Source organism: Daldinia decipiens, assembly GCF_022478715.1.
Source record: "Daldinia decipiens strain CBS 113046 unplaced genomic scaffold F4813scaffold_2, whole genome shotgun sequence".
NCBI classification, from domain to species: Eukaryota; Fungi; Ascomycota; class Sordariomycetes; order Xylariales; family Hypoxylaceae; genus Daldinia; species Daldinia decipiens.
The window spans coordinates 769,235-786,442 of record NW_026054545.1 but is presented as its reverse complement, the minus strand read 5'-3'; the positions used below and the strand labels follow the sequence as shown (position 1 = coordinate 786,442).

The 17,208-nt window shown below is 47.9% G+C and overlaps 6 protein-coding genes across 6 annotated transcripts; 3 read left to right on the top strand and 3 right to left on the bottom strand.

The window, feature by feature from the left end:
* Positions 1 to 521: 521 nt before the first annotated feature.
* F4813DRAFT_378527 (carbohydrate esterase family 5 protein) lies at positions 522 to 1,340 on the top strand (the record flags this gene model as incomplete). Its single annotated transcript, XM_049245344.1, has 3 exons — positions 522 to 960; positions 1,016 to 1,098; positions 1,158 to 1,340. 3 exons carry the CDS (start codon positions 522 to 524, stop codon positions 1,338 to 1,340), a joined length of 705 nt encoding a protein of 234 aa, XP_049104168.1.
* Positions 1,341 to 1,649: 309 nt separating this feature from the next.
* F4813DRAFT_102106 (uncharacterized protein) lies at positions 1,650 to 2,761 on the top strand. The gene is made up of 2 exons (XM_049238398.1): positions 1,650 to 1,968; positions 2,038 to 2,761. Exons 1-2 carry the CDS (start codon positions 1,947 to 1,949, stop codon positions 2,619 to 2,621), a joined length of 606 nt encoding a protein of 201 aa, XP_049104167.1. The 5' UTR covers positions 1,650 to 1,946; the 3' UTR covers positions 2,622 to 2,761.
* On the bottom strand, positions 2,762 to 3,533 carry F4813DRAFT_102107 (uncharacterized protein). The gene has a single exon (XM_049238399.1). The coding sequence runs from the start codon at positions 3,316 to 3,318 to the stop codon at positions 2,902 to 2,904; it is 417 nt and encodes a 138-aa protein (XP_049104166.1). The 5' UTR covers positions 3,319 to 3,533; the 3' UTR covers positions 2,762 to 2,901.
* Positions 3,534 to 4,161: 628 nt separating this feature from the next.
* Positions 4,162 to 5,811, bottom strand: F4813DRAFT_101987 (uncharacterized protein). Its single transcript, XM_049238396.1, has one exon. The coding sequence runs from the start codon at positions 5,089 to 5,091 to the stop codon at positions 4,312 to 4,314; it is 780 nt and encodes a 259-aa protein (XP_049104165.1). The 5' UTR covers positions 5,092 to 5,811; the 3' UTR covers positions 4,162 to 4,311.
* A 1,744-nt stretch (positions 5,812 to 7,555) lies between these two features.
* Positions 7,556 to 9,695, top strand: F4813DRAFT_384912 (MFS general substrate transporter; the record flags this gene model as incomplete). Its single annotated transcript, XM_049246174.1, has 5 exons — positions 7,556 to 8,392; positions 8,463 to 8,606; positions 8,736 to 8,784; positions 8,850 to 9,193; positions 9,267 to 9,695. 5 exons carry the CDS (start codon positions 7,556 to 7,558, stop codon positions 9,693 to 9,695), a joined length of 1,803 nt encoding a protein of 600 aa, XP_049104164.1.
* Positions 9,696 to 10,219: 524 nt separating this feature from the next.
* On the bottom strand, positions 10,220 to 13,620 carry F4813DRAFT_378525 (Piwi-domain-containing protein; the record flags this gene model as incomplete). The annotated part of the gene is made up of 5 exons (XM_049245343.1): positions 10,220 to 10,524; positions 10,587 to 11,724; positions 11,780 to 12,015; positions 12,065 to 13,254; positions 13,304 to 13,620. The coding sequence occupies 5 exons, from the start codon at positions 13,618 to 13,620 to the stop codon at positions 10,220 to 10,222; spliced, it is 3,186 nt and encodes a 1,061-aa protein (XP_049104163.1).
* Positions 13,621 to 17,208: the final 3,588 nt, after the last annotated feature.

Sequence of the window (17,208 nt, the reverse complement as noted above, 5' to 3'; positions counted from 1 at the left end):
CGAAAGTCCCACTATGGGGAAGGATGATGGGTTATTCGCGGATACTACACATATCAGCTCAAGGGTCAAGGTTAAAGGCTAAAATGAAAAACAAATTACTAGATATCAGAAATAGAACTTTACTACAGTGCCGCCTTCGGATTTCCCTCGAATGATACTTAACAGCATCGCTATACCCTTAACCGACTCCTTAATAAAGGTGAGCTGGGAGGATATTGACATTACATAAAATTCTAGACCCTTTTCTTGGGTAGGGATCTAAGGTATCATCCTCTAAACTCTGGGCATATAATCTGGGGATACGATGTGACGGTGGATCCGGAACAAGTCCGAAATTGGGACATCATCCGCAAAACACCTTTTCGACAAATACGACTGTTTCTTGACAAGTTAGGAAGTTAAAACCCAGAAATATAAGAGTGCCTTGCCCTTCAACTACGAGGTCTGACTGATAGCTAATTAATTCATCACTTACGAGCGAGAAAAGACCCCAAAACATTATTCGTAAAAGATCAAGGATCATGCTCACCAAGTCTCTCCTCTTCACGGCCCTCCTCAAGGCCGTTGTCGCGACGCCGATAAATCTCGACGAGCGACAAACCGCCTGCGAGGACATACATTTTTTCATAGCCCGAGGATCAACCGAACCATATCCGGGTGTCCAAAAGGACGTCGTCAACAGAGTATGCGAGGGCTTGTCGAGCTGCGGGTACGAAGATATCATATATCCCGCCACGCTTGAGGACTATTGCAACTCAGCATACGGGGGAGTCGCCAATGGTACTGCGCAGATCACAGCATATGCTAAAAGCTGTCCTGAGGCGAAGTTGGTTTTGACCGGCTATTCCCAGGGAGGACACGTTGTAGGCGACATACTTGGAGGCGGCGGCGGTCCTTTCCAAGACTGCACGCAGAAAACGAGCACGCCTCTATCACCCGAAACCTCGCCCGGTAACCAGAGTACGCAACCTCGCACCCCCAAATTTCGACGGCGTATGCTAACTGGATCTTCTAGTCGTAGCGGTGGTCTTCTTTGGCGACCTGCGTCACACAGCCTCTCAGACTTACAATGTGGGAACAGGTGCCGGTGGTAATGGAGTAAGTACCTGTCTACAAGCGCCCGAATTTATATCGTATACTAACAGGTAGCAACTTAGCTCTGGCCGCGATCCGGGTCGAATCTCGGATCCTTGAACAAATTCTCGGAATCAATGCACTCATGGTGTTTCGCCGAAGATCCTGTCTGCGGTGGTGCCACTGGCCCGGATTTTAGTGCACATCTTAGGTATTTCAATGAGTCTACCCCCGAAGCTGCTGCGTGGGTGAAAACCAAGCTCTGAAAGAACCGCCTATTCGTGAGGATTAGATATAAAGGATTTTCTTTATAATAATTTAGATATACTCTAAAGATACCTTAGGTGGTGGAATATAATTGATATTATCATGATAGGGGACCGGTTTCCAGAAGGTACCTATGAATGAGATGACAAAATGATGTATTGTTGAAGTGTAGTGGGCCGGAACTGGAGGTGCGGTCCTTGGTTATTATGTACCTAGGTACCTAACCTAACCTGACTTACCTATCGAATGGGCATCGAAAATTGCATAAATGGCGTATCGTAAATAGAAAGTTAGCCGGCAAATACATACGCGTGGCTTAGCGGTGCCTGCCTTATTCGCAGCTATAACGCGGGGCAAATGAAGCTTTAGTTTATCTCTTAGATAAGGTAAGGTACAATACCTAAATCTTACGTAGACCTGTGCTTCTTCCATTTATATCTCCAATAGCTCGATAAATAAATCGGAAATCTTGAGTGAACACTTTTACTACCTAACTTATTCACTCCTTATTACTTACTACTCGACGGTTGCGAACACCCTTCTGGACACCTTCTCATATCCGCTCGACGAATCACACAGCCTATCCCGCATACTGTTCGCCCACCATGGCTAGCAATCCCTACGAAGGTAACTTTTACCCAGTATGGATGGCTAAATGCAAGTTAGCTAAACTAACTAACAATCAAACCTGCACAGTCGAGCATAACATTAAGGCTTCGGACCGCCGGCCCCATCGGCGGCGCCCGGACATGTCGAGCTTCACCTCGCATTTACATCAGATATCTCCAGACTCGGCAACAAATAATGCACGAAGCCAACGGGAGCAAACGGGACCTACGCCCGTGGACGCGGCAGCGCTATTCCACCTCTTGCGGGACCAATTTCAGACGCTATCTACGGACGCCCCGACCGAAGAGAACCGAGACTTTCTTGGGTCCCTGATGTCGGCATTGGAGGACGACATTAGGGCGCCACCAGACAAGATCCCCGGCGTGAGCCAAGAGTACCTCGACACGTTGGACCGGGTGCCGCGGAAGAGCCTCAAGAAAGACGACAGCTGCCCCATCTGCGCCGAGCTCTTCGTCGATGACCCTTACCCCCTGGTGGTTGAGCTGCCGTGCCATGGGAGTCATAAGTTCGATCTGGAGTGTGTTGGGCCGTGGCTGCAGAGCAAGGGCACGTGCCCGATGTGTAGAGCAGACTTGAATAAGAAGAAGGTTATCGAAATCCCGAAGGATGACGAGGAAGAAGAAGACGACGTTGATGGGTTGTACGGCTAAGCATTGCGGGCGAGAGTTCTACAGAGAGGTAAATAGATATGTAGTTTGTGATGATAGGTACCCCCCGGAAATTCGATCACAAGCTCTCTGCGAGTAACGTCAAGGTATGGTAAGTATTGTGAAGTTTATGTGATTGCATATATGTCCACCAACGGCTATAGCCAATCCCCAAACTCCTGATCTCGAATGCGAAATTTGTGGGAAATGTGCAACTAAGTTTCAATCTCTTTCCCAGGACTTTTATTCCTTACCAAGCCATTTACCAAGCCATAGATGCTCATCAAGTCCTGCCCTTCTTGAGCGTATTGCCAGCGCCGCTTGCCTTCTTTTTATTACCATGCGTCTTGTCCTCCACATTGCCGCGGCTACCTTCGGCAAAATCTTTGTTCGCGGGACTACTGTCTAAGGCATTGCCATTGCTCTCCGCGCCCGCAGCTTTCACCTCGGTTTCGGGATCCGTCTTGTTCGGGTTGTATGCGGCGTCTTGCTTAGAAGCGATCTCCCCGTCTGTACCGCCCGTCGTGTACTCGTGCGCCTTGGGCTTGAGGGATTCGCGGTCCATGTCGTCCTTATAAGGCATAAGTAGCGCCGATGATTGATGGATCTGTCTACTTGCAACTAGACGGTTCGTGGTTGACATGAGAGGAGCTCCCGACCGAGCTCGTAGAGCTGCGCGCATGGTTGTGAAGCCTGGCATTCTTTTAATGGGTTGATTATTGGTCAACGTTAATAACTATTGTAGTTTATATCAAATGAGAATTTAAACTGAGGCTATTGTCTACCTGTTTAGGGATATGTTGATATATGTGAATTTGCACTATTGCACTTGTAATTCTGACGGTTCTACTTCGTACATAGGTAACATAGAGTTTAGATAATGGTTATAGTGACGTCACTGAATCAATCAAATGCGTATGTAGGGGCATAGGGATGAAAGCTCCACCATATCGGATTTGCAATTCTGTCCGTCTTATTAATCTAGGTTAGGCAACTACCGCGAACTTCAACTTTCTTTTTCTTTTTCCATCTGTGGCATAAGACGTAAAACTCTACAGCCTCGACACTTCGTATTATATGCGTTGCTTTTAATGGACCTGCATAAAGAAGAGAGCCCTTGCAGATGATCAATACATCTTTTTATTGATGATTCTAAGAGAACCGTTACGATACTTACTAGGTAGGCTTCGTTGATACTCGTCGCGGATTCGATAGCTGCTGGTTGAGTGTCCCCGCAACCAAGCATATGTTTATCTAGATCCCAACTAATCCTTGAACCAATGCTATTCCTCTTATTAATATCGGCTTGATTTTTTCTATGGGTTAAGTGGTGTATTAATTTATCGCGATGGGTAGGTAATATGGAAGGCCTGAGTGGCCGGTGGATAATCATGATTCACTGGTAAGGGAGAAGAATACACACAAAAGAATCAGGTTAAGGATGACAATCAGCGAGCTAAATGACCAAGGATAATTCAAAAATGATATAAAATAGTAAGCGATTCTCATTCCAGTATATATGTGCTAACTATCCAGCATTATCCGTCTCATTCCTCGTAGGAATATTATCTAGATTACACCCTCTATCGTTTTATACATCTTGCCATCTAAGTATGTGACAAGAATCGAAGTCTCTTTCCCAATTATAAGGTACCGCCGCTAAGTTCGGAAGAGCCACCACGGGTAGGGGTTTTTAAACTAACAACGCGGCAACGACGGCAAGACCGGCAGCGATTTTTCCGTCGGCTGTGAAGATGCCGCCCGCCTGATGCGATACGGTTGTAGTGACTACGGCGGTAGGAGCAGGGGTGACGGGCGCTTGAGTAGTCGAGTCTACAGTGGTAGCTGAGCTGCTCGAGGTCTCCTCACTACTGGTGTCGCTACTGGTTTTGCTGCTCGTGCTGGATGAGCTTTCGTGATGGATGGTAAAGGTTGCTGTCGCTGTTGTCGTGCGGCTAGTGGTGGAAGTAAAGTCATCATCCGTTGCAGAACTGCTACTAGAGCCCAGGAAGCTACTGGTAAAGCTCGGGAAGCTGCTGCTATTGTCGTCGCAATCATCGCCAGCCTCACAGCAATATCCATCATTGGTACATGTGCCGAACTCGGGGCAATAATGGAGTCCGTCGGCGCAGCATGTTCCAGTTAAGGGCATACATAGGTCGCCGCACTCGGTCTCACCGATGTCACATGAGGCTTCGTCGTCGCTGGATCCGCTGCACATTTCTCCTTCAGGACAGCATGCATTGGGAATACAGTAGTAGCCATTGCGGCAGTACTCGTCGCTGTTGTCGTTGCAACATACACCATCGATAGGCATGCATCCATTCTCGCACTGGACACGGCCTACATCGCAAGTTGCAAAGACATTGAGGAGCTTGGATTGAGCGAAGCTCTTCGGCAGGCCAGAACGCGCTCGTGGCGTCGCGGCCATGACGGCCGGCGCAACGAACAGAGCAAGAGCGAGGGCGTGCATCGTATACTTTGATGTTTTGGGTGGGATTTGTATAGACTTGACAGCTGAGCAATTGGAGTTTTGGCCGTGTAAGGTTGAAGAGACGCTTTAAAAAAGGCAAACCCACGACGACGGTGCCTGGACTACCGCGTACCTTTTATTTTCTTACCTCGTCTCGATCTCATTACACTCAGAACCCGAAGCGGCACATAATTCTCGCCGTAAAAGCCTTGTCTTTTTCGATGGGCTGAAAAGCCAAGCGGCTAGTTTCATTTCCCGGCCAGGGAGCTGCATCTCCAGGATTATAACACCTACCCGCTCTGTTGCCATGCTTGTCCTAGAGCCCCAATAGCCAGGCATATTTTCCAATCAGGAGGCTTGGTATGTTTGCTTTGACTTGGGCGAATTTTACCCCGTGTGACTATCTGAAAAAATCAAGTCGGTGAGCTTAATGCGCAGAAGTCTCTTAGATAGGACGTCGTGGATATTCAGTTTACGGTGATTCGGTAGAGAGTATAGGTTAGCGCTACTAGCCCTCAACAAGAACGCTTGGCATTGTCTAGCTCTACCTCTCGATATCCTGTACATCAAGTCGCACGTGCAGCGAGGTGAGAAATGCCTTCAAGTTCGAATCGTATTATTTGCCAGCACGAGCGAAGATAGGATACGCAGCAAATGTACCAGGACGCCACGTCTTAGCTACAGGCGACACGACGGACGCATGATAAGAACACGAATAGGTAATGTACGTCTCACTTCCCATGATTTTCTTGGCCTCTTGAGGATGAGTGAGGAGAAAAAAGCCACTATATGATGCTTTGCGAGCCTTAGCCTAGGCTGAATCGAAGTTATTAGTCACAGTGATCCCCGAGCTGAATTAACCCCTGAACATTGACGGACTGGTTTTGTCGTTAGTCACATCTTTTTACCAATACTCTTCGTCGTTAAAATACCAAGGGGCAGCTAGCCTTATTAGCGGAGCAAGGATCCGTTGAGCTGGCCTACAGCCGCAATGCATCAACCCTGGTTAAAAGGACGTGAAAATTAAGTGCCAAGATGACGCTGGACATTGAAAACTCATCATGACAATCTCGTTAGGCTGAGATATTTATCTCGGTAATGTTGATGTGGCGATGCGCTCTTCGCCAACTGCGCAACTTGGTGTTTTTCGAAGAGGAAATCACTCTTAATTCCGAGTTTAGAGGGGAAAGCAAGCGTGTATACTCTCTCCCTTCAGTCACGAAGTCTCTATCTCATATATCAACACGGCTGGCCTCAGACTTAGAGATAATTCAGCGGTGACGATGAAGCTTAGTGGCTACGGCACCGAACAGTTGGGGTACCTAAGGTATCTCATTGTCTTTCCCATACAACAGCCTTAATAATATTCAACTATTGAGACATTTAGAATGACCTGGTTGAGATTTCGAGTTATCTGCGGGTAAAATGCTGGGTTTGTTCTTGGTCCTATTTGCCCATCGATACAAGTGCAAAACCTATAATGAACACGGCATCGTATCCTTATCCTTGATATAAGTAGTTAGGATCGTGGTTTCAAGTCTACGATAATCACGTAACTGTATATTTGCTCTATGAAGCGCATGCTTTCCACTTTATCACGATATACAAAGGTGGTGTTGACCATGGACTTCAAATTGAAGTCCCGATTCCGAGGAGTCGTAGTATGAGGATTTCTAGAGATAACTAAACGTGAAATCAGGCGTTGGACTATGATGAGACATCAACAGGGGTTGCACTAACGAAGACAGGGTGTCAGATAAACTGTGTCTTCGATGTCGACTTACCACGCCGGCTACGGACTGTCGGATCTTAAAATGATCAGACAGACTCAAGTCTTTGAACTCTAATAGACTGGGTAATAGACTGGGTGGCCATCAATCAATGACGACACACCAACTTTAATAATACCCACCTTGAGGCTAGATTGGTATTCTAATCAGACGACAGCTTGCAAGATTATGTCGGACGGGATCCCAAGTCGAGTCCCCAACCTCGTTTACTCAGATTTCCAACTACTCTCCTGGGTGTCGTGGGTTATGTGCCCCTTTCAAGGATGCCTTGAAGGTGACATTGAGTGAAAATCATGGTCCTAAGCCATCGGAGCTCTTCGGCACTCGATTAAGCATGAAAGCTGCAGCATGCATAGAGCCTATTTCCTACATCTCCTCTCCAGTAGCTATTAAGGAGGAGAATGTGCTGCGCACCTTCTCGTAATTCGTTGGGCATCACGAAAGTCCCGTCGTGATCGATATTACGTGTTCTGTCGTATCGATTATTGTTATCTTGTTTGTATTTCTACTTAGTTATAGGGAGTCTTCACCCTTCTGCCTTGCTATACATTAAAAGCTGCGTGGGAGGTATCGTCTATGAAGGCAGCCCGGCTATTTCGAACAGATCAACGTATAACTTATCCTGGGGGTTAGCAGAGAGTTAATCTTCGTAATAGAACCGGAGGGACCTCAACATGTCTATCTCGGCGGCGGATACCGTTACGAATTCCATCGATATTTCGGGTCCCTGGGAAGACAAGGGGCTATACGACATCGATCTTGTTGATACATCCAAAACCCCGTCCAGGGAAAACATCACCCAAGACGATGAAGAGAATGAATACCCAACAGGACTCAAACTACACCTGATTATCCTATCTCTCTGCATGGGTGTCTTCCTTGTAGCCCTCGACCAGACCATTATCGCCCCGGCGCTGGGCGCTATTACCAGTGAATATGGTAGCGTGGGGGACATAGGTTGGTACGGTAGCTCGTACCTCTTGACCTCGACCGCACTACAACCGCTATACGGCAAAGTATACCGGATCTTCGACATCAAGTACTCATTCCTAGGCGCTATCGCACTCTTCGAACTTGGCAGCTTGGTCTCGGCCATGGCGCCCTCTTCCACAGCCTTCATCATCGGACGGGCCGTAGCGGGAATGGGCAGCGCAGGTTTGTTCTCTGGCTCAATCGTCATCTTATCGTACACTCTGCCTCTTCGGAGACGACCTCTCATGTTCGGTATGTTCGGCTGCATGTGGGGTATCGCGTCCGTCGCCGGGCCCCTGCTAGGGGGCGCCTTCACGGACCATCTCACCTGGAGATGGTGTTTCTATATCAACCTGCCGATCGGGGGACTCGCGATGGCGGTGATATTCTTCTTCCTGAAAATTGCCCGGGTTAACAATCCGGACGGCCAACCTTTCCTCGCGCGGGTTCTGGAACTTGACTTGATAGGGGCTGTGGTATTAATGCCGGCGATCATCATGTTACTCCTCGCGCTCCAATGGGGAGGTTCTCGGTTTCCGGTATGTCTGATAACTCAGCTATAATTCCGGGGTTCCTGTATACTACATATGTTAACTCTAGATGTCGTAGTGGAGCGACCGCCGTATTATCGGCTTATTTGCCGGTGCTGGTGCCATGGCCCTGATCTTTATTGGCATTGAGCATTACCAGCAGGACAAGGGCTTGTTACCTCCAAGGTTCTTCAAGGATCGAAACTTGTTGTGCGCTATGCTAGTAAGTACAATCCCGAATTTACCTGTGCTTCGTGGAACTATTCACAATCGAGGCCTAACAGCCACTCCAAGACCAAAACCACCTGTGAGACATTCTGAGAAGGGCAATTGCTAATTTGGGATGTAACAGTTTGCCGCCTTCTTCGGAGCCTCGTTCTTCCCCCTAATCTATTATCTTTGTTAGTGTACTCTTACCATTCCAGTAATTCGAAGACGTGTAATATAGATATCTGACCTACAGCAGCCCTCTACTTCCAAGCCATACAGGGAGACAGCGCCGTCAGGGCAGGCATCAAGCTCTTACCCCTCCTCATATCCGTAGTCGTCAGCTCGATCATCTCAGGTGCCCTCATCACCGCCACCGGTTACTACAACCCGTTTATCCTAGTTGAGATCGCCATGGTCGCCGTCGGCGCGGGACTGATCACGACCTTGGACCTGCATACCCCCTTTGCCAACTGGTTCGGGTACCAGGTCCTCGACGGGCTGGGCGTAGGCATCGGATTTCAGGCCAGTGTCATCGTAGTGCAGAATGTAGTTTCGAGAGAGCTGGTTCCGCAGGCTACGTCGTGTGTGCAATTCTTCCAGGTTCGTCGTATCAACAACACCAATCCATCTTGAAACCGCTCCCAAAACTAATAAAAAAAATAAACCAAAATAGTCTCTCGGCGGCGCCCTCTTCATCGCCGTCGCCCAAACCGTATTCCAAAACGGCCTCATCAACGGCCTAGCCCGCGACGCGCCACACCTCGACCCCGAACTCTTTACGCACAGCGGCGCGTCCCAGGTCCGGCAGGTCCTATCGTCCATCGGCCAAGAACGCATGCTCAACGCCGTGCTAGGCGCTTACATGAGCGGCCTGCGGCACACGTATTACATCTCGGCAGCCGCGGCGACTGTGGCGTTCCTCGCCGCGCTAGGCCTCCAGTGGAAGAAGATCGAGAAGAAGGGCGATGGCAACGCGGCTACGGCCGCAGGCGAGATCTGGAGAGCGTGTACGCCGGCTGCTGAGTTTGATACGTTTTATGAGGGGGCGGGCGAGTTATGTGCTGCGTCGAAGCTGCAGAAACGCCGGCGTGGGTATCCTTAAGGAGGTGAGTGCATGTTCGCTGGATTGGTATGTATCTGGATGGCATTCCGTACATAGGATTTTCAGATAGATGTGCTGTATGTTTGGTATAGGCTTGGTTTTCGACGCGGGTGGCATGGGTGGGAGGATCAGATAAAACCCCGTCTATGGATTTGCTGTCTGTATCTAGTGTTTTGCTTGTCCGTTGTCAGTACGCTTGCTCAGTGCCATTAAGCAACCATCAGTACCCCCGTCATCTACACGCTCATAATGGTAGTGTCACAATTTCACATAATTCAATGACATGAAGACCAACCCGAGTTAAAAAAAACATCGCTTCATAATTCAACGTTTAACCTATTGACCTAACAGAATCCCATACGCATGCTCTATAAGCTCTGTTTAATTGCCACGACATCACTCGTAAGCAGTGCTTCCTGCACGCGGGTATATTAACCCGGAATTTTCTTCCCAAAAACAATCGCCATTGACCCATCAATACATCGCAGAAATCAAATCTGATCAAATCAACGCCGTGCCGTACCTTAAATGTAGTACATAGTGTGTTCTAAGTTCCGGTGGATATCTGGGGCTACCACTGTGGTCTGGGTGCTAGACGTGGACTGCGTCTCAGCGCGCTCGAAGTAATCATCGAGGTATAATCGTTGTCGAGTACACACGATGTCGGCATAGTATGCTGGCGGACAGATGCTGACGGCCTTGGTTGCTCGGCCGAAGAGGTAGCACATCTCGTGCGTCAAGGCCTCGAGACCATTAGCTGCTTCCGATCCGAGGGTCGGGCGGAAGACTTCGTCTAGTAGGACAGTGTAATGAGCTGGCCTGGCTGTGCCTATATGACGTCAAAAAGTTAGCAAAACGTGTGGCGGCGTCACAGAGGATAGGGATGATTACCTTGTAGGGCCTGGTGGGCGGTTAGGAAGAAATCCCATACTGTAGCCTGAGTAACTCCTCGGTCTACCACCGTCCCGCTCTTGATGTTTCGAGATCTTGTCATATGCGCGGGATCTGTAGGGTAGAAACGCGTGTGGTGTCTCTTCACTGATACTACAATAGAGATCTTAGGTTGCTGGTTTGCTGGGTATTTTTGCGCGCAAGCCTGTCGGATGTACGGAAGCTCCTTATCCAAGACCTGTGTGAACTGGCCTTCGGACACACCATCTCGGAATATGATAATGTTCTGCGGCAAGGCCTTGTTGTTGTGAGACCTCCATAGATCCAGACGCGAAGCAAACTTCTCCTTCAAGGTTTCGTTCAGCATCTCGACCTTTCCTGTCTGAGACCAAGCCGCAGCAGGCCACTGGCCTAGATCCCGGTCTATGCTCGATACCATTCCAACCAAGCTCGGAAGACCACCTGAGCCGCCTGCGAGGTTCGTCGGATGGGTAACGTCGTACCCTAGAACCATTGTCTTACCCTCTTTAATGATGGGGACATCATCCTTCAACTTGTGGTTAATGCCGCCCATCTTCAAGTTGACCTTCAGACCGACGTTCGCAAAATATTGCGGGCTACACTTAATAATGTTGGATCGAAGCACGCACACGGTGTGGTATCCGAATTCAACATCGCCCAGCAGCTTTACGACCTTGTATATGTCTTTGTCGGTCTTCTTGCCAGGAAGGACGACGAACACGAATTGGGGGGGATTGTTTTGGAATTGGGTAAACCTCTCCCTCAGGCGAACAATAGGAGGCTCGTTTCTCGAGCAGTGAACTGTATTGTTCGCCGACGGCATTGGAGCACCGGCTATGCTGATACCCGTCTTTATCATGAACTGAATAAAGGCTTTCATGGCATCGCGAAGGTCTTCCGGAGTGTTATTCTGGAAGTAGTCGACATTAATCCACGTCCACCTGGCAATTGGTCGACCGGGTTTGACGACTTTCACATTTTGCATATTCCAACTGCCGTCATTAACGAAGGCATTTTGCGGCCTGTTCTGGAGGTTCAGATAGGCAATAATAGGCGGTGTTAGCTCGCGTCCCTTCACCGCCAGCAGCTCCTTACCAGCGTTAACTTTGAAATCCGTCTGTAGAATGATTAGCAAGGTTCATATAGTATGAGATATTAAGGTAAACACCTACAAGCGCCTTGTTGCCATCTAGTCCTAGGCACTTACGACCCTCATTCATGATCGACGTCGCATTGGCCCAGGGCGACCGACAAGCAAACAAGATCATCTGCGCTGTCTCGTCACCTGTTGTTTTGCGCTTGAGAGGTTGTCCCGGTATAACTTCGAGCAACTCCGCCGGCATGTAGATTGGTCTTACTGTGCCAAATCTGACGACAGGCAGGTTGGGGTCTACTTTGTAGCCATATTCTGTGTGGTGGTTAGCATTGAGCTCGACTGAAAACAAGACAAAACGAACTTTTGAGATAATAATCTGCGACTGTGCAGTAAGCATCTTCCTTCAGACCCGGTGGAACAGAACCTGAGAGGAAAAAGGAGACCTCCGTAGGGCCGCCACCAGCGCGCTTCACCAGCGGCTGCTTTTTCTGACCCTTGCCATCGTTAGGCATAGCAATGCCAGCGATCTGCTTCTTTATTATTTTTTCCCCTGATTTCTGACCCCCTTTCGAGCCCGGAACTGTTTTTTCAGCGAGAATTCTACAGTTGCAACGTAGACCTGCTAAGAACTTGTTGAGCTGGTGTGGAGCATTAGTACCATAACTTTTCATCAAAGCAGCCACGTTTCCACTCGTACGGAATACGCCATGGGACACATTGGCATTTAGTAGGATACGGCCCGTGGTTAGTCGAGCACTTTGGAAGTATCCACGAATGACCGTGTTGTTGTCTGGGTAGCCCAACTGGTTAATTTCCGAGGGGATATCAAGGGGGAAATGTCGGCTTCGGCCTACAGACGCAATTTGATCGTTGGAGCGAGCTCGGTATCCAGTGATTATGCTGATTGCATCGATGGCCTCTATAAATTTCGGGAACGATGTATCTCCAGTAGGATCCTGCATGGATTGGGCATACGCTCTCAGCTTGTCCATGTCAATGTCGGGTGCACTAGAAAACTTGACGTCGTAAACATCATTCTTGCCTTCATCGGTATAAGGAACCTTGACTACTTGATCCTTGGGTAGTTGCAGCGGTTTGAGTGTAACAACTTGGCTCTTGAACTCGGTCGCATAAGGAATTCCTTTAGCGATCTGACCAAGAGCGATCTTGACGATAGCTTGAAGCTTCATCCCTTTCGCTTCCATTGGGACGTCACCCTTCTTATCAGATTTCTTCGCGCCTGGTTTTGCTTCTGATGAGCCCTCGTCCTTCTTGAGACTACTTTCCTTATCTAACGTCACTTCCAGGGTGTATTTATATAGTGACGGCGTCTGCTTGACGTCCAATGCGAAATAGTTGGCCCAAAGAGTAACTTCTGTGCCCTTCGTACCAAAAGCCGGCCGGAGAGGCATCCATTCTTCTGCAGAAGGCTTTTTGCTCTTGCTAGACGATAACTTCAAGGCTGACATTTTGGCCGCCATCCCGAAGTCATTGAGAATCTTGTTCTCAAGCATAGTAATGCTATCGTCTGGGCGAGGTGCTCCATTCGACCTACAACTGTGTTAGCATCAAAGCACACGAAGAATGAACCGAAACTTACTTGTACACTTCGTTCTCACCAACAAATCCGCCTCGACCGCCTCGGCCACCTCGTCCTCCTCGGCCGCCACGGAAATCACCGCCACCTCGTCCACCACCACGAAAGTCTCCTCCGCCTCGTCCGCCACCGCGATCTCCGCGGAAGTCTCCTCCTCTACCTCCGCGATAATCACCGCCGCCACGTCCGCCGCCGCGTCCGCCTCCCTGGTCAAATCCAGAAAAGGTGGCACTCCCACCACCACCACGTCCGCCACGAGGGCCACCTCGTCCTCCACCACGGTCTCCACGGCCACGATTACCTCTGCCGCGATCTGCCATATTGGCTGTTGCAACACGATTGAGAAAGAGTGACTAGGGAAAGCTATTCTTAGGGCATGTAACTAAACTTGGGAGATATGAAGCTTGGGAATGGTTAAAATGCTAAAGCAGTTCCCGGAGGTAGTCAAATAACGATAATTGATGGCTATGAAGGTACTTATAGAGTTAGATGGATGGACTCTGGCGACCGTAGATGGAGTTAGGAAAGATTCTCACCTGAGAGTGTGTAAAGATAGGTAGATAGGTATGCTAGGTAACAGACAACACGGATGTCTAGTTGATACGCATTAAGGTATATCTGTAATAGTATGAGATGCTGGTTTTAATAGGTCATGAGCGTGAGAGAGGGGGATTAAGGCACATGAACAGGATGTGAGATGTGAGGCGATATTAATAGTGCCATATAGGGAAGTATGTGTGTCTTGATGTAGCAAGAAGGCGACGCCCTTTCTATAGGGTGATTGTCATCAGGGCAAGTAAGGTAGGAGGGCTTGATTGTGAAAACTGTTTGGTTGTGTTTGAAGCCAAAATAACAAAAGCTGGGGGGTTGTAAGGATCCCGAAACTGATGCAATGAAGCGCCGATTCACTAGGATGATCACTAGGATAGTTACATACCAGAGATGATAGCGATTAAAGATCGGATTGACTTCACCTGCTGGGTCTACCGGTGTGGGGTGAAGCCGGTGAAGCAGGTTAAGCAGGTTAAGCTCCGATATGGGGCGATATGGCGATATGAGTAGGGTCTAACTCTGATAGACAGTCCTAGAAGCTCTAGCTCTATAGATAAAGAAGAGATGAAAATAAACCGTTAAGGGGTTCCTTTTCTATGTATAAGGCTAGAGGAGAAGAGAGGGGTCTAACAGTGACTTAAGCCGAAAATAACAAAGACAAAATCTACCTAAAGAAAAGTATCATAGAATCTTGGGAAGGGGAGTGTGAAATAAAGCCCAGCTCGTTAGCTTGCCGACACTAAGGGCCCATTAAAGGTACATACAACATGAAGTCACTTACAGGGCTCACGTAAAATCGAAGTTGTCACGCAGGATACATGTTACAGGTACATACATTCATACATACAGTTTCTAACCTAGGTACTTAAACAAGCTAATATTCTTTTATAAAATCAAATTTCCCTTGTAAAACGGTTACTTCTTCTTTGCGATTCTTCTTCTTTCCCTCAAGAGCGGTGTGTAAGTCGGCTTGTTCATATATTAGGTGCGTTCCGTATAGTTATTAGGTAGGTAGTTGTACGTTCTAACTACGGGTTTGTACATACAATACGCATTGAATACGTATTCACGATACTCGACATCTAGATATTGAACCACCGATCGGGCAGCTGAACCGTTTAACACCCAATTTTGGCGTTTCGAGGACCCGCGCACACGGATCAGAGCTGCAAGCTACCCCTGTCTGAACCAATCCCCCCTGTGCCCCTGTCCCCTTGCCCCCCTGTCTTTTCTTGCCCTACAACTGTGCGTCTTGCATAAACAAAACGTCACTCGCACCAACCAAAAATACAAAAATATTTGTCAAAATACATATATACTGCTTCGCAACCTTCCTGATATCTAATACTTGCTCGTATATCCCTTCAACCATCTCATGAGAGGCAAACATTGTATAAATATCGTAGGGATATAACTGAGAGAATTATACAACATTTACGGTAGCTGATTGCGGACATCCCTGTTCTGTTTCCCGTCTACACCGCTAAACTATCTTGGTTTACTTTTTTTTTATCCAAACAGGGATTACTGTCATATAGCTGTATAGGTACCTAGGTATGATTTGGTTAAGAAAATAGCAGGAATGCTGTCCGAAACCCTATCACATTAACCAATCATCCTTTTTACTTAATGATAAAAGCCAGTGGATATCGAAAACACCTTTGAGGTGCTTTAAAAAAGTGATATGTCTCTTTGACAGCAAAACTTGTCAGCCCACTATTGCTGTAAGCCATAGGCATCCAAAAGTCAACCAGCTTATGAGTCACTCTGGCTGGCCTTTGGAAGAGTCATATCTTAGCTACATATGTACCTTATGTGCAAGCCAAGGCGACCCAATCAGCAATCCTAGGTTCGTTCTCTTTATATTAACAGTATATCGATAGCGGTAACCTTCCGAGTCGTCACCTTGTTTCCTTGGCAAACTACAGCGCCTTTACTAGCAATCTATCTAGTACCTACACCTTAACCTACAACTTATCAACTACCTGACCAACTTCAGCCTCACTAGACCACCAATTGGCTGGATGCTGCCCGGACTGCCCACGTGCATATTGCGAACCGAAGCAACCGCGCCACTTCTTCTTCTGCAGGACGCCACCCTGCATATTGCGCCTCAAGATGTAACATCTTATTGGAGGGTAAGAATTGGGCCTCACAGCATGGCTATTAACCTCGCTAGAGAGTCTGACACGTAGACTCCTTAGGCCCAAGTTGCCCCCGATCTTCCCCACAACCATCGAGGAATCAGAGTCCTATGTACGCCTGTGTTCAGAAGTGAATATGGGACAATATCTGTTTAGGTCGTTGTGCCATCCAGCACCAACTAATCCCCATGGGGATACTAGTACTACCGGACCGACCCGCTACCCGCGCTGCTACCTTCGTCTCCAGTCTTCCAAGCCATAGAGCGGATGCCGCGAGGGTGCTTACTCGCAGTCAGCTCAGATTCCCTCCGGGATTTGGATACGGGCTTGTTCGCTCGGGTTGAGGTGATATTAGAAGTTACGGTCCGTTTGTACGGCCTCATTCGACCAGATAGATCGGCATAGCCCCATTAATTCCGAAATTGCTGTGCTGTCATGCAGTACTGCCAACCCTTGTGATAAGTATTGCATCAATCCCGCTGCGAACAGAAGTCCCTGGTCCTCGTCTAGACCTCGAGCCGGGTCCTTACAATCAGTGTGACTCATAGGATACACGACATCCCCATAAAGAGACCGTTTGGTTTGAACCATTGGGCAGGTTGTGCGACAATATACATAAGCTGAAAGTTGTCTTGCGTAATAGCCCTTCAACAAATATCAACTATAGATCGATGACGATAGAATAGTACGGAATTCATGTGTGGAAAATGCTCTTCAATAACGATATTCTGGTAGATCACTCCAAGTTAAATTAAAGGACATGCACAAGTATCGAATTCAAACCGCTACTTAATTTAGGAACAGGTAAGAAATCTTGATTATCGATGAATGTGATGTACCATTCCTTCCTAACACTCCCATTGATGTAATATATGTCCCTACTAACGTTAGATTAAGTTTCAAGTAGCTTAAATGAAGTCATTTCTATTTACCCCTATCAGATTCCTCGACGCCTGAAAGCCCGCTCTCAGCTGTATCTGTTACGATTCTAGATGAGACATCTAAGCAAAGGACAATGTCGGCATGTATAGCCGTAAGTTCCCATACCCAGCTTGGAGTTCCTTGCGGAGCAACAAAATTGTTTCTATGCCTCTTGCTCTATCTCGTGATAGTATCAATAGTCTAGTCTAATATGTATGTATATCGTTCTTAGTGCAATGACTAGAGATTTCCTAACTCTTTCTTGCGTTGTTATATCAGGATTATCCACCC

Bases quoted from the DNA above. Each gene is read 5' to 3' on its own strand.
- F4813DRAFT_102106 (XM_049238398.1), top strand. From the start codon at position 1,947: ATGGCTAGCAATCCCTACGAAG. The intron at 1,969-2,037 runs GTAACTTTTACC...AAACCTGCACAG, and splicing joins GGCTAGCAATCCCTACGAAG to TCGAGCATAACATTAAGGCT.
- F4813DRAFT_102107 (XM_049238399.1), bottom strand. From the start codon at position 3,318: ATGCCAGGCTTCACAACCATGCGCGCAGCTCTACGAGCTCGGTCGGGA.
- F4813DRAFT_101987 (XM_049238396.1), bottom strand. From the start codon at position 5,091: ATGCACGCCCTCGCTCTTGCTCTGTTCGTTGCGCCGGCCGTCATGGCC.